This window comes from Octopus bimaculoides, chromosome 2 (assembly GCF_046866305.1).
Source record: "Octopus bimaculoides isolate indiv1 chromosome 2, ASM4686630v1, whole genome shotgun sequence".
In the NCBI taxonomy this organism is placed as follows: Eukaryota; Metazoa; Mollusca; class Cephalopoda; order Octopoda; family Octopodidae; genus Octopus; species Octopus bimaculoides.
This window is the reverse complement of record NC_142929.1, coordinates 27176314-27192728: the sequence shown is the minus strand read 5'-3', so window position 1 is coordinate 27192728 and position 16415 is coordinate 27176314. Positions and strand designations below refer to the sequence as shown.

General features: G+C 35.3%; 2 protein-coding genes across 6 annotated transcripts in view; one reads left to right on the top strand and one right to left on the bottom strand.

The window, feature by feature from the left end:
* The window catches only part of LOC106868784 (equilibrative nucleoside transporter 1), a 94573-nt gene extending 80688 nt beyond the window's left edge, over positions 1–13885 (bottom strand). Inside the window, exon 1 of one of the 3 annotated variants that reach the window (XM_089341904.1) lies at positions 12537–13885. In XM_089341904.1, coding sequence (XP_089198030.1) covers positions 12537–12557 — 21 coding nt within the window. In that variant the 5' untranslated portion in view covers positions 12558–13885. Of the gene's footprint in view, positions 1–3246; positions 3355–12536 lie in introns of those variants that run through there. The other 2 variants (XM_089341926.1, XM_089341917.1) reach the window with 2 other exon arrangements.
* Positions 1–16415, top strand: part of LOC106868874 (uncharacterized) — a 45167-nt gene that overhangs the window by 4022 nt on the left and 24730 nt on the right. For 2 of the 3 annotated variants that reach the window (XM_014914341.3, XM_014914325.3), the window contains exons 2-3: positions 5465–5604; positions 9980–10097. In XM_014914341.3, the coding sequence (XP_014769827.1) occupies positions 10002–10097 (96 nt within the window). In that variant the 5' untranslated portion in view covers positions 5465–5604; positions 9980–10001. Of the gene's footprint in view, positions 1–5464; positions 5605–9979; positions 10098–14234; positions 14374–16415 lie in introns of those variants that run through there. The other variant, XM_014914332.3, reaches the window with a different exon arrangement.

Genomic DNA, 16415 nt, shown 5'->3' with positions numbered 1-16415 from the left:
TCCATAAGATTTTTGACTTCCTGAATGTGCGGTACACTGTTCACGGCGAATCTATATATTCAAGAGAGAATCAAAGAGAATTAAAAAAAAAAGTCACAATGATTTCTCTGCCGATTGTTAGCTTTTGTTCTTAAGTCTTGGAGAAGAGATGTGACACTAATGCATGCAGTGAATCTTCGTTTCTGGGCCATAAAGTTATGACCACATTTCATATCCTGTCGGGAAAATTTTCTTCATTGCTTTCAAACGCTTCCGGCAGATAGAGTAGACCTCCACAGTTCTCTCCTTAAATTGGGTGTTATCTACCGAGGTAACCACTTTGTACCCACTTTTTGATACCCAAAGTCTTCTGTAATGCACTGTGTCCGCAATTTAGTTGTGCATAAGCTCAGGGATCGTAATTCATCTGGCTGCGCGTAACAACTTGTCCAATCGCTGACTATTTGTGTCAGCAGTGGCAGTTGAAGGTCTCCCACTGTGTGGTTTGTCGTCGATGCTGATTTCCTGCTCTTTAAAGTTCTTTCTCTATATACATACATTACTCATGTCAATAGTGTCATCACCATAAACCACCTGTGAGTATACCCTTCCTCCGTTATTTCGGAGACCATTATTTGTTTGCAATGTTGAAGAACAAGAACGAGAGGGATTGTAGAAGAAGACTTACTCTACCAACGTGTACAATTTCAACCACCAATGTTTGTAAATAAAAGTTACGTCAATTTTTGCATTATTTTCAGTAGAATATTTGTTCGTGTAGCGTTAAGCATATATTGAATATGCATTATTTCCAGTATCTTTAGACACACACACACACACACACACACACACACACACACACACACACACACACACACACACACACACACACACACACACACACACATGTATGGGAGCCAGTGTTTTCCTTGAAACGTTTCAAGCTTTGTAGAAAAGATATATGATTTTCAAATTCCAATGTTGAATTTATGTTAATCTTGTAAAACAAATGTTGCATTAAATTCTGTCCCATGAAATGTTTGATTGTTTGAACTTATGGAATGTTTGATAGTTTATTACTTATGGAACATAACATTATATCATTCTTCATGCAATAAGTTTCCAATATTATAGAACAGCAGTTTGAGTAGATCAGCAAGGAGTGGGAGATTGATAAATAGATATAGATAAATAGATAAAGAGAGAGAGAGAGAGAGAGAGAGAGAGAGAGAGAGAGAGAGATAGAGAGAGAGAGAGAGAGAGAGAGAGAGAGAGAGAGAGAGAGAGAGAGAGAGAGAATGCTGGTAAATTTCTTGTATCACCGATACTAGAAAAAACTCTAGAAAAGTTTTATAACATTTCTCATAACAAGCACAAGATAAGATTCCATTATCCCCAATTATCTAGTTTAACGATTAATCTGCTTTTATTAAGTCGTACAATATTTCCGGCTCTTAATTAAAGTAAAAATCGCTATTCAATGAAAACCTCTACTATTAGTGAACTTCTGTACACAAAAGGATTAGTGGCAAACGGCAACAGTATTAAGTGAGTCCTGTTTGAGAACCTATTACGATAAGAATGCGGCAGTTTGTGTTTTTTAGAAGTTGAAGTGAGTCTGATTAGGATTATATATTTTTAGTGCTTAATATGGTTTTCTTGATTTGTATATATATATATACAGATACATACAACACATATATTTATGTTTGCGTGTGTCTGTTTATATATATGTATGTATAAACTTGTATATGTATTATAGACTCCGTAAGTACAGAGGGTGGTGTTGATAATTTTATTGACAAAGTTTTCAACAGTAGTTTCAATATTAAGTAAACTATGTATGTATGTATGTATGTATGTATGTATGTATGTATGTATGTATGTATGTATGTATGTATGTATCTATCTGTTTGTCTGCATATGTGTAGCTCTGTTTATGATTTGCGTATTTGTGTTTGTATGTGTGTATATGAGTCCAAATGTGTCTGCAAATGTTTGTATGTTAGGTAATATCATTTCTACTATAGGCACAAGGCCTGAAATTTTAAGGGAGGGTGCTAATCGATTTCATCGATTTCAGTACTCTACTGCTTCGTATTTTATCGACTTCTAAAGGACGAAAGGCAAAGTTGACCTCGGTGGCATTTGAACTCAGAATGTAAAGATAGGCGAAATGCCGTTAAGCATTTTTCCTGGTCTGCTAACGATTCTGCCAGGTCCCCGCCTTTGTATGTTACGTAATATGGATGCCTGGTGTTGATCCTTTGAGGTGCTTACGTATTCACATTTACTCACACCTGCTTACGCAGTCGTACAGAACTGACATGATTATTGTATATACACGCTTTCAATTTCTGGGCAGTTTATTAAATAAAACGCTTAGGGATAACTTGCAGTCCCAGTTAACTCTATTATATAGATACATACATGTATTTGTTTGTTTGTATGTGGGATGTTTATCTTAGTGTATGTGCATGTATGTTTTGCAAAGAGTTTGTGATAATTGATATGAAATATTTTAATAATTGTGCTGGTGTATTAACCCTTAAAAAGCACGAAAGGCTACATGAATGTTTGTACTAATGTTTGGGGGGATCAGAAAAAAAGAAAAAAGAATTTTTTGTAAGAGTAATTTTTATACTTATTTTCACTTCAAAAACAAACTATGAAAATAATATTTTAACTCTGTTAGGTTATAAAAAATTAAGACACAAGGGCAACAAATTCATTTGAGCAAAATTTCATTTGAGATTCCCGCATTGTAGATGTCAAACGAATGTACAAATGGTGAAAGATCGGTACAGTTTTTCCGCCTGGAGCTAGTTGAGATATCACTTCCTTCTGTGCTATCCAGAGCGTCGTCATCATCTACTTCATCTGATGATGAAAGAAAATCAGAAAAAATCTTCCGTACCGCTGTATAAATATTCCATTTGCCACTTGATACGCTTAAGTGCATTTGATGAAGTCGACACCCAGGCATCAACTGAGGATGATCATATCCATGTAAATTTTTAAAACAACAATTGATGATGTCCACTGTTCTCTACTGGAACATCAATTGATAATGTCTGCCGTTCTTTAATGAAACATCAGTTGATGATGTCCACCCTTTAAAGTTTAAACTATGTATTTAACCTATATACAGAGCGATGAACACATGATCCTCTCTCTCGTCCCCTTTTTCTTCTACATCACCGACATCATGATGACTGTCATCAACATCAACAACAAAATATCAAATTAGCAAAAACATGACCTTACCTTTAGGTGATGTTTTTTTAATTATGTTCCTACCTCTCACTCTGCTGTGGAAACAAGGTTAACAGCACTGAATTTTTAAGTGTTACCTCTATGCTATCAAAGTATAAGATAACAGGGTAAAGTTTGAGAAAAAAAACTTGAGAAAGCACTTGAGTTCCTATTGCACTTTGAATTTATTTGTTTTTCACGTTCGTTTATTTTTATTCTTTTATTTGTTTCAGTCATTTGACTGCAGCCATGTTGGATCTCTGTCTTGAAGGAATTTAGTCGAACAAATCGATCCCCAGGGCTTATTTTTGAAACCTTGTACTTATTCTATCGATCTCTTTTGCAGAACACCGCTAAGTTACAGGGACGTAAACACACCAGCACTGGTTGTCAAGCGGTGATGGGGGACAAATACATACATACATACGTACATACATACATACATACATGCATACATGCATACATACATACACAAATACATGTATATATATGTATGTATGTATATATATATATATATATATATATATATATATATATATATATGTATATATATATATATATATATATATATATATATATATATATATGATATACACACACACACACACACACACATATACATATATATGTATATATATATATACGACGAACTTCTTTCAGTTTCCGTCTACTAGATCAACTGTCAAGGCTTTGGTCGGCCCGAAGCTATAGTATAAGACACTTGCCCAAGGTGCCACGCAGTGGGACTAAACCCGGAACCATGTGGTTAGGGAGCAAACTTCTTACCACACAACCACGTCTGCGCCTATGTTGCTTATATTTTCAATTTAAAAAGGTAACGCTATGACTTGAAAGAGATTTATCTGGTATTACGAGTAGATCGAAAGACGAGTAGATCGAAAGACAAGTAGATCGAAATACTCGAGTCTTCAGGTATTTAACGCTACCGTTCACAGAATAGCATTTTAAAAACGTTCTCGCCTCATGTTCTCTAAGAAAAATAATTTTGCACACTGATTTGTTAACCACGTTTTCTTATAGTATATGGGATATTAGCATGAACTAGTGTCCCGACCACAACCGCATAACTGAAACATATAACAAAAATAAAATTATGAAGACGAAATCTTATAAAATAACAGAATGAAATTATGTTGAACTTTGGCACATCATCGTCAGTCAAGTTGCTGCCCACTTATAACAATATCTTAGTCATGTTTTAATACCAACATTTTTATTTCATTTGAAAATGTGCTTAAGACTTTACTATTGTATTTAGTTCAAATACTTTAAGAAAAATTTCAAATGCCCTCTTGACATTTGCTACCTCTTGGCGTGCTCACAACAGCCCCAGGGGTGAGGGGGACACCACCGTCTAGCTTAAAAAACTCTGATTCAGAAGATCCTTCGCTGGATTTCTTGTCGACTCAGTATTATTGATATTTCGTTTAATTGGCAAAATCGGTAAATGCGTTGGGATATTTGGCTATGACGCTATATGTTATGAGTTCAAACCTGGCTGAAGTTGAAATTTTACATTTCCCACTTAGTCATGTGCAGAATTGATTTTGTCGACTATAAACCCACACTTGAGAAATATGTGGCCTTGTTTCATGTCAATTCAGTCATCTGCACTACTAATCTACAGATTAAATTCGCATGAATCGTCGAATAACTTATACTATTTTGTTTTGTATGTCACGTTTCTGCATGCAATTTTCCCGGTGACTGCTTTTATTTTCCTCCCTTTGCAAATCATATAAGTGCCAGTGGTACTTGTATTAAAATATTGAATTTAATAAATTCAAATTTCACTGTACTTTGCATATGATATATCATTACAGATAGATTTAACTTTGATTAGCTAAGGCGGTGAACTGGCAGAATTGTTAGTCTCTGAAAAAATGCTTTGCGATATTTCTTCTGGATCTTTATGGTCTGAATTCAAATCCTGCTGAGTTCTTCTGTATTCGTTATCCGTCTCAAGTCAATAAAATAAAGTACCAATCAAGTTGATTTAATCGATTACATCATCTCCACCTCCCAAATGTATCAATGCTAGAAATCAATATATTAAGATCCAGTTAATTTACTGCACTGCCTTACACACGTCAGCTTTGTACGATGTCAAAAGAAATCTATGTTTGTTAGCTTTGACGTCATGTATATATTTATGACCTCACGATTCGATTTGAATACTTTATTATCTCAATCAATTCTTTCGTTGTAGGAATTACTTGAATTATCTTAATCAAAAATAAAAATAAAAAACTCAAGGAAACCGAAAAGGTTCATTTACAAAAATATATGAAAAATAGGACAAGGAAACCTATCAAATTAAATAACTAAGATATTTCACTGTGAGATCAGGTAATTGCATTTCTTTTATTAAAAAAAAAAATTTATTATTAAAATTTCTCTTTTATTATCATTTTACTGGTTTCGGTCATTGAGCTATGGTCATACTGTAGCAATGCCTTCAATGATTTACTTGATCATCTCGACTACAATACCTATTTCACTCGGGTACTTATTTTAGCGGTGTCTATTTGTGGAACTTCTGAGTGTAGAGGAATGCTCACATACTCTACAACGCATTTCAGATCAAGAATGCAGAGATAAACACACACACACGCATGCGCGCATGCACAAACACACGTACGCGTGCGCACACATGTTCGACGAACTTCTGAACGGTTCCCGTTAACTAGACACAAGATATTAATGAAAAAGGGGATGCAATAGAAGACACTGGTGCCATTTGTTAAGAAGTGGGATCGAATTCGGAACAATGTGGTTGGAAAGCGAACATCAGCCCCAGTCATATTTTTTTATTAATATTTTTGTTTAGCCCGATGACGTCGACTTTGCCTTTCATCCTTTCGGGGTCGATAAATTAAGTACCAGTTGCTTATTGGGGTCGATCTAATCGACTGGTCCCCTCCCCCCAAATTTCGGGCCTTGTGCCTAGCGTAGACAAGAATATTTTTGCTTTGGGTGATGGACTTGTAGAATCGCTAGAGCATCGTGCAAAATGCCACACGGTAGCTGTTCAAGCCCTACTTTCTAAGTCCAAGAGATTCGATGACAACTTTTTCTTTCATTCCTTCTGTGCCATCGTAATAAAGTACGAAGCAAGTACTGGATGGGTATAATTCACTAACCTCTCCCCACAAATTTCAAGTCTTCTACCTTTATTGGAAACAATTTCTATTTCTCTTTGTAACTAAAATGAGGACAGAAATTATATTTTCCTACAAAAGAAACCGCTTCGTAATTATTTCATTGCTAAAAATATCAGCCAAATAATTTTGAAAGCTTATCCCACTGTCTTAAAAAGGAACAAAACATTCAAAATGCCGCATTTCTAAAAAAATATATAGATAAAATAAATAAATAGATAAACGACGAGATGGCTACGATTCTAATGCCTTTAATCGTTGGTTTGCTAAAGGAGACTGACCCAAGGCTACATAACAGCAACAACGATAAAGGAAACTGTACATGGTAGCTCGACCCGCTAGAAACGACAACTAAATATTTCTTAAATCACGCCGTTTTCGTCTTAAGGAAAGAGCAAGTTTATTCTGTATAACTATTAGTAAACAGTAGCGCCACTTTTTACTGATTTGCAACAGAGCAAGCATTAGTTCTTACATTTCTGGTAACAAGATCAACGAAAGAGTGTATTAGTAATCAGTGTAGAACAAACATCGCTCGAGACTTCATTTGAAAGCACCGGTTCACGATTTTCTCGTCAATATATATTTTCGTCAATATATATTCCTGATAATGTAATCCTTGATACATTAGAAACACAAGATGATCACGGAACGCCTGTAATCATAGGCTTTTTGGGATCAGGTTTGAGAAGAAGATAAAAAGGGGACAAGAACAATAACTACCATTGCTACAACTAAGAGGTAAGCAATAGGATCTTTAGAGTAATTCCTGAAATACACTCGGTGTTTATCTTTGCATACTTTCAGAGCCAAGATGATGTTGGAATCAATAATTTACAGAATAAGTAGCTTAGAGAGATGCAGTTCATATCCTGCATACATGGCCTGGACACTTAATCCTCAAATGGAGATTGAGGCTGTTAGTGAAATCTTAAACAACAAGTGAACATTATAGTCAACCTAACTTGCTAAAGAATTCACTGAAATATAATTGTCAGGATCCTAAAATTAATTGACTGCAATATAGCTGAGTATATTGATCGAATTCTCTTAATACTTGCCACTCTAATCCTTGTAAAGGAAGGAAACGAATGAGTGATCTGTTGGAAATCTGTTACCAATGACTCTGTTGTTCATAAACTGCTTCATACAATAAATTCATATGGAACGTTCCACTATCAAGAATCATGCTATTGTCAGAAAATGAAGTTGTTTCTCTCATAATTGCCTTTATTGAAAAGAACAATAATCGTCTCAATCAAATAGACCTATGCTATTCGGGGTAACGAATGAGCTTTTACATGGTCGCATATGCATTGGAGGTATCGAAAGAACTCACAAAAGTGAGGACTCTACATGAACATTCAACCTGTTAGAAATAACAGCAACATATCCATGACGATTACGGAAAGAAGAACACTTTTGGTATTTTTATAACAGGTTTTCCTCGAGGCTATGATAGAATGCCATAGGGAGTACGCAGTAAATTCGAACTCCGAGCCAAACGGTTGCGAAGTGAAATTAAGCATACAACCAAGCCTGCGTGTATAATTTTCATGTACACATCTATTAAGGATTTATTGAAGCCAGCGATATTTAAATAATACATGAAGTACTTACAATGATACCACAGGAAAAGAGGTGACACTAGTAAAGTCCTTGAAATTGACACCGGAATAAGTTTTTCATTTACCCAACACCCAAGATTAGCTTGTTATAAGTTATCAGGACATACATGATGCCGTAATTTAGTAGACAGAAGTCATATTTTGAAACAAATATTCAACTCCGCCTGTTTCTTTTTTCACATCGTTTTGTCTCTATAGTTTATGCGATGTATGTGCTTTGTTTGCTCTGCTATTACTTTCAGCCATTAGACTGCGTCTACTGTGGCACCGCTTTGAAAGATTTTAGTCGAACGAATCGACCCCCAGTACTTATTTTTTAAGCTTGGTACTTATTCTATCGGTATCTTTTGCCGAACCGCTTCGTTACGAGAATGTAAACGCAGTAACACCGGTTGTCAAGTTGACAAGCGATGGTGGGGTATAGACAGACAGACAGACACACAGACACAGACACACACACACATACATGTATGTATATATATTTATGTCTATACGACAAGCTTCTTTTAGTTTCTGCCTTCCAAATCCACTCACAAAAGCATTGGTCGGCGCGAAGTTATAGTAGAAGATGTTTACCCAGAGTGCTACGCAGTAGGACTGAACCCGAAACCATGTGGTCAGGAAGCAAAGTTCCTACCATACATCCACGCCTGTACATGTATATATGTGTGTGTGTGTGTGTGTGTGTGTGTGTGTGTGCATATATGTGTGTGTGTGTGTGTGTGTGTGCATATATGTACTCTTGTGTATGTGTGGGCTTATTTGTCCATCCGTGCCTGTGTGTAACTTGGACGCATGTGTAATCGATGCCAAAATATACTTTCTCCTTTAGGCATTCCAGATATGAAACTGATTCGTAGACTTGAATCATTTTCAGTGGCCACTTGTAGAATAAATTAGTGGGTGCTGCTACAGAAAATTTTTAGCTATTGTTTTAATATAGTGTAAAAGGAAACAAACATATAAGAAGAATATTTATACATAAACTTGATCGGTTCGCGTTTTAGCCATTGCCGAGTAGTGTGTTTAATTTGTTCACTGAACACTGCCGCGAATTCCCCATTGTTTTTAAAAAAAATTACCCCCTAAATCACAAAATAAGGAGGGAAATTTGTTCTATTTTTCAAATCTTGGTAGCAACACTGGAGCTGGAAGCAGGATAATAATCTAATTCTACACTTTATCACATTCAAGAATATAAACACGTTTTAAGCACAACACACGCGGAGTCAAAAGGAGACACTATCTTTCACCAGTGCACCAGGGTCAGTACTGAGTGAACCACAGTGCTCTCTCTTCCTAGCATGCAGCTTCCTATCTCGCACAACAGCCAAACACCGCATCGCTGGAACTGTGAAGCGCCCAGTTCTATACAAGGATTTTTTTGTATTTTTTCATAAACTAGGAGATGGCTACTGACATTAAGCTTAAGGATTATATAATGTACAAGTATAAAGAAAGAATTAAAGAAAACAAGGACGCATTATATTGAATGTTACCGATAATATCGAGTGGAAATAAGGGGTGCTGCAGTTCCGCTGTGCCTACTATACACGAGCCACCACTGGTCATTATATGCCTGCTTCAAATATTTAGTGCTCATCTATGAAACAATCAATAAGCTGAAACTGCTTCGTAGTTGTTATAAGACGAATGCGAGTCCTCAAAGGTAAGGGAACTACGCATATATTTTCAGTACGACACCTATATACAACAGTGAAGGCAATTTGAATACATGAGGTAGATGTAGGATACGAACAAACGTCAGTTACTTTACCGGCATTTTAACGTCTCAGATCTCAACAGCCGCCGCACTTTCAAAAATATGTTCATAAATGTCCGGTGATACCTGTAAGTGAAACGCTTCAATATTCATAGCGTACTTTTATCTCTTTTTACAACCAGTAATTAAATATAATTTCTTTTATTGGCAAGCGGTCACAACCAGCTGATAAATATGAAGTCATATCCTAAGATGAAGCTCTTGAAGAAGCGTCCACCAAAGAGTGTGTTGGAATTTGGAACAACCTATCAGTACGAATACAGAGATCATGTAAGTTTCTTGGATATTACGGAAAATGAAAGTTTTTCTAGCAATTTTTTTAATACATTTAGGTTCTTATTACGATTCTTTCTACGTGCGGTCGAGCACCAGGAATAATAGATTGCTATGCTAACTACCCAACAGAGTATAGTTACAACCGTTAGCGATCTAAGTTCAAATCTTGCCAGAGACGATCGCTATTTTTCAACATTCGAGCGGCGATAAAATATTTATACTGGGCTCGATTGAATTAATTACGTTCCTCCCACTGAATTATCGTCTTATCAAACTAAAATTTCAATATTTTGTTTTCAAAAAACATATACGCTACTTAAATAATATATCATTTTTAAGTAGTATATTGGTATTAAATATATTTAACAGATTTGTACAGGGAAGACTGTTAACTATTTGAATATAATTTTTTTTTTTATCTCAGTTTCTTTTAGTCTCTTTACAACTATTGTTATTAGATTGGCAACAAGACAACTAAATATTCTTGTGTACATACATCGAACAACATTTTCAGTCCTGAACTAACATATGACCAAGAACGCAAAGACTAAAATGTTCAATTTATCATTTGTGGAACGAATCATCAGCTTCTTCAGTTTCAATATTAATTCATTACTTCTAACGACAAAAGATATAGAAAGCAAAAACCAACTATTAAATTAATTTCAGCTTAGAAACAAACAGAAAGATGTTCCAAAACGTGATGGTAGCCTATTAAATTTGGTATGCGTTCATTTTCAACGTATTCGCACAATACACAATGCCAGAGTAAATATCTTAATTGCAAATAAAGCTATTAAATACATCTAGCTACTATGCAAACTGATTCCCTCAAATACATATGACTCTAGCATTCAGCCACAGTCAAATAAAGATGTTACAAAACTAGAGAGTATAACTTAGCGAATCCGGTATAGGTTCATTCTCGTGCTACAATAATCATTTACATAGGGAATAAAACATTTAAGTGCACACTTGGGTAGGATGAATCTAACATTTTGAAGTGGTCCAACTAATTATATTGAATTCAAAAGTAGAATGTATGTATATGTGCTTGAATGTATGTATGTTTCTGTGTGTATATATATATGCGTATGTATGTATGGGCATATGTATATATATATGTATTTATGTATATATATATATATATATATATATATATATATATATATATATATATATATATATATATATATATATATATCTTTGTGTGTATGTATCTAGGCATGTATGTATGTATGTATGTATGTATTTGCAGATTTGTATGTTCTATATATGTATTCTCATGCATATAGTTGCATATCTAGACATCATCATGCATATTTTAAATGATAAACTTCTGGAAAGTTTTACAGACTTTTGCAGCTCCAGTGATGGATTGGAACTGTAATCTTCGAATTAGCTTCCTACTTTCTGGTTTTAAGAAGTCTAATTTCTCAACATAGGTACACATGCATATATGGGTACAGGACATCAAAAAACGCAAACATGACAAACGAGAACATGGAATACAAAATCATGGAAAACGAACTTTTTTGCGAACAACGAAAGAAACAAATAGAAAAACAAGACAGGCAACATAAAGAACAATCCCTTCATCAGTTGTCCAATGTTTCATCTTCTCCGCAAAGCAAATAATATAAAATTTGGAATTTGTGGAGGATCAAAGTTCGTAAAAAAAACAGGACAGTGAAAACAGGATTGTGAAAACAAAAGGTAAGGGCTGGCGTAAACATATATATATATATATATATATATATATATATATATATATACTGACATATCTGCATATGCATATATACAAAAGTATGCAGATATAAAAGTGTGTGTGTATGTACATATATATATATATATATATATATATATATATATATATATATATATACATACACACATACACACTCGTGTATGCATATATACATATATACATATATATATACTATATATACATACATATATATGTACATATATATATATATATATATGTATACATACATGCATACACACACATACATACATACATACATACATACATACATACATACATACATACATACATACATACATAAGAACCCACGATATGGTAGAATCCATAGCCACTCATAATAAAAAGGAATACTGATGGAATGTACCAATGAAAACCTCAATAAAATGTAAGCACAACAGACCTGATATAATGATTTGGGATAAGAAGAGAAACTGTATACAGTTGTGGAAATTAGCTGCCCAATGGATGTTAACATAAAGCTGAAGATCAGTGAAAAAGTGAACACCTATGCTGAACTAGTAAGAAATCTGCAGTTACTCTATCTAGATTACAAGTTCACGTTTATACCTGTAATCATTGGGGCCCTGGGATATCTAAAACACACTGACTAAATACGATGGTGAGTCAAAAATTAATGCCATTTTGTTTAGGACAGGTATAATTACCAACACAGGAACATGTATCATACATCAAAATGAAGCTGGTCCTCTGCGGATCACATCCCTACTTCTCAACATAGCCACCGTTTCTCTCAATAGCAATGTTTCAACTTCAAATGAGAGCATGTATCCCTGCCTCGTAAAATTCTGTTGACTGTTCTTTGAGCCACTTCTTCACTACAGTTTTCACTTCCTCGTCACTGGAATGATGTTTGCCTCTCAAACCCTCTTTCATGGGGCCGAAGAGATGATAGTCCATAAACGCTCCACTTTTCTCCAACGCCCCCTTGGAACTTTCCACCGTTCACTTTGAGAGCCACTAGTGTATTGTAATTCCATCCTTTGTTATGAAATCCAAGTTTGAATGTTATGCAGAGTAAATGTAGAAAACAAAACAAATAAATAAATAAATAAAAGAAAAATAAAAAGAAAAGAAAAGAAAAAGAGAGATTGTGTATAAAATATCTAGCTTAAACATTTTAGGTACGTTTCATTAGCGTAAAGTGATCATTAGTTACATATTGCAAATTACATAATCAAGACTTATGGTCAAATAATCAGAGACATGTAAATTTTATACGTAACAATATTGAATGGAAAAAATGCCCTCAATTCACCATAAATGTGTATGTATGTATGCATGTATGTGTGTGTGTGTGTGTGTGTGTGTGTGTGTGTATAAAATATGTGTGTATGTAGGCGCAGTCGTGGCTTTGTGGTAAGAAGCTTGCATCCCAGCCACATGGTCCCGGATTCAGACCCACTATGTGATACCTTGAGCAAATGTCTTCTACTATGAAATCGGGCCAATCAAAGTCTTGTGAATGGATTTGGTAGATGGATACTGAAAGAAGCCCGTCGTATATGTGTGTGTGAGTGTGTGTGTGTACGTGTTTGTGATCGTGTCTGTGTTTGTCTCTCCACCGCTTGACAATCGGTGTTGGCGAGTTTACGTACCCGTAACTTAGCAGTTTGGCATAAACGGTTGTTAGAATAAGTATCAGATTTAAAAAAAAGTTCTGGGGCCGTTTCATATGGCAAAAATATTTTTTTCAGGTGGTGCCCCAGCATGCCTGCAATTTAATGAATGAAACAATTAAAAGATAAAAGATGTATATATGTATGTATATATGTATCTATCTATCTACAGATATATATATGTGTGTGTGCGTGTGTGTGCAAATATATGTGCGTGTGTGTACTAAAAATGTATTGCATATATTAACGAAATACATTTCTGTTTGCTTTCTATCTCTTGAATTGCGCATGCTCGAACAAAACCGGAGATTTCCGACCTATAAAATTAGTAGCTATGATTCACTCAGAAACTTACTCAAAGATATGAGCGCGCACACACACACATAAGCATACACACACACACACACACACACACACACACACACACACGTGCACACACACACACGCGCACACACACACATGCACACGTATACACACACGCACACACACACACACACATACACAGACACACACGCACATATACACACGCACACGCGCCCGCAGTCACACGCGCATACACACACACACACACACACACACACACACACACACACACACACTCACACGTACGCCGACACACTCTCACACACATATACACTCTCTCACATGTACGCAGATATTAAAGACGTCATAATACAGATATTACTTTTAGAGACCTCGACGGACATAAAATTTCATTAACAGTTCATAACCAAACATCAAAATTTTATAACTAAATAAGTTGAAGTCATTTCTGACGTTACTATTGCTGTTTTGTGCAATGTCAAACTTCTTTGACCTAACCAGACACATACCGATTGGGACGTACGCAAACATAATAACAAAGGCACAGTATATTATTTTTACCTTTGTAGCAATTACCTTGAAATCTAGCTAGCAGTTGCATAGGATAACTCTTGTGATAATTTTTGTAATTGATATTATGTATGAAAGAAGACAATGAGAGAGAGAGTGAGATAGAGTGAGATGGAGAGAGAGAGAGAGAGAGACAAAGATGGAGAGAGAGGGAGCGAAAGAGAGAGAGAAAGGAAGGGAGGGATGTTTAAACATAGCAACTCTTTTACTCCATCAGACGACCTTAATGCTACGGCGGAATAACTGTATCCGTATCTGAACGAAATACGTCAGTGAACAACGCAAACAGTCAATAAATCGCATTTTTCAACTTGCGGTTTTTGATATGTTGAGAGAAGCTGAGCTGCCGAGGAAGCAGTTTGTCTTACTCCATTAACTTACACACTGAAGTATCCACTTATGCTTGGAAGATACTTGACTGTTACAATGACACAGCTTCACTGTCACGCGCAAGAATACCGTGAGTGTTTTAGAGAATCTCAAAAAATTTAGAGGGGTACGAAGAATAATTGAGGGCGTGAGTTGCCTCTGTTTTCAGTATTATGTAGTTCCCAATTTCCATGTATTTCTCTGTTTTTCACGGCTTACGTTTGTAAATTAAGGGAGTTATCAACCTTCAGTTTTTGTATATTACTTGGGTGTGGGGAGATACGAGTACTGCCTCTCTTCAAGTTATAGAGAAAATTCTAACTTAGAGAAAACTATATTGGGTTGCTTACGTTCTATCCACAAACATAACTATTTTTCACGACACAGAAGTAACCCTTACTCACTTTTTAACAGAAGAAGCTAGAAAGCGCAAATTGTTCATTTTAAACAGAAAGGGAAGAAGTGTGATATTTGACTACCTCCATGGATTAAAACAAAAATAATAATATAAAATCAAAAGGAAGCAAATGAACATCATAACAATATTACTCAAACTGTTTTAACAGCTGAGTTAGTTATACAGGTAGGTCACATACAGATACTCCACGTACTGCTGTCTTGCTTACATAAGTTTTTTTTTGAAAATGTCCCAGTTGGCTTGTTGCTTGTTGCTGAGTTTTGATGGATTAGATTTGACATGGACACTGAAAGATGATCTCTAATGTACATGATATGGACCAGTATTTGTTAACATGGAAATGACATTACGCAAAAATGAAAGAAAAATGGCATCTGGATGTAGAAAGTCCACCTCGACAAATTCCGTTCGACTCATGCAAATATGGAAAAGGGGGAAATAAACGATGATGATGATGATAATAACGTGTATGTATGTATGTATTATGTATGTAAGCAGGGATGTCATAATTTAGTTTCATGCCAATAGAAAAAGAACCGGTTTCTAACCTAGATCCAAGGTTCCTTCATTGGAATTTCAACATCAACAACAGGTGTTTTTGTTTATTTGTATGTATGTATGTATGTATGTATGTATGTATGTATGTATGTATGTATGTGCAGATTTGTATGTTTTATATATGTATTCTCATGCATATAGTTACATATCTAAGCATGCTCATATATATTTAAATGATAAATTTCTGGAAAGTTTTACAGACATTTAGTTCCAGTGATGGATTGTATCTGTAGTCTCTGAATTAGCTTCCTCCTTTCTGGTTCTGAGAAGCCTAATTTATCAATATTGCTATTTAGGCAGTGTGATACATATCTCAGGGCCCCAATAATTACAGGTATAAACCTGAACTTGTAATCTGGATAGGGTAACTGCAGATTTCTCAATAGTTCAGCATAGGTGTTCTCTTTTTCATTGATCTTCAGCTTTCTGTTAACATCCACTGGGTAGCTAATTTCCACAACTGTGTACAGTTTTTCTTCTCTATCCAAAATCATCATATCAGGTCTCTTGTGCTTACATTTTATTGAGGAGAGCAATGGAGGCCACAACTCCCCCGTACATTATAGCAACTACAGTACGAAGATTCAGTGATATATATTAGAAAGCGAACAAAGAAAATAAGTCGACCTCTCTGACAATATATTAACTGTATGAGTGGTATAACAGTT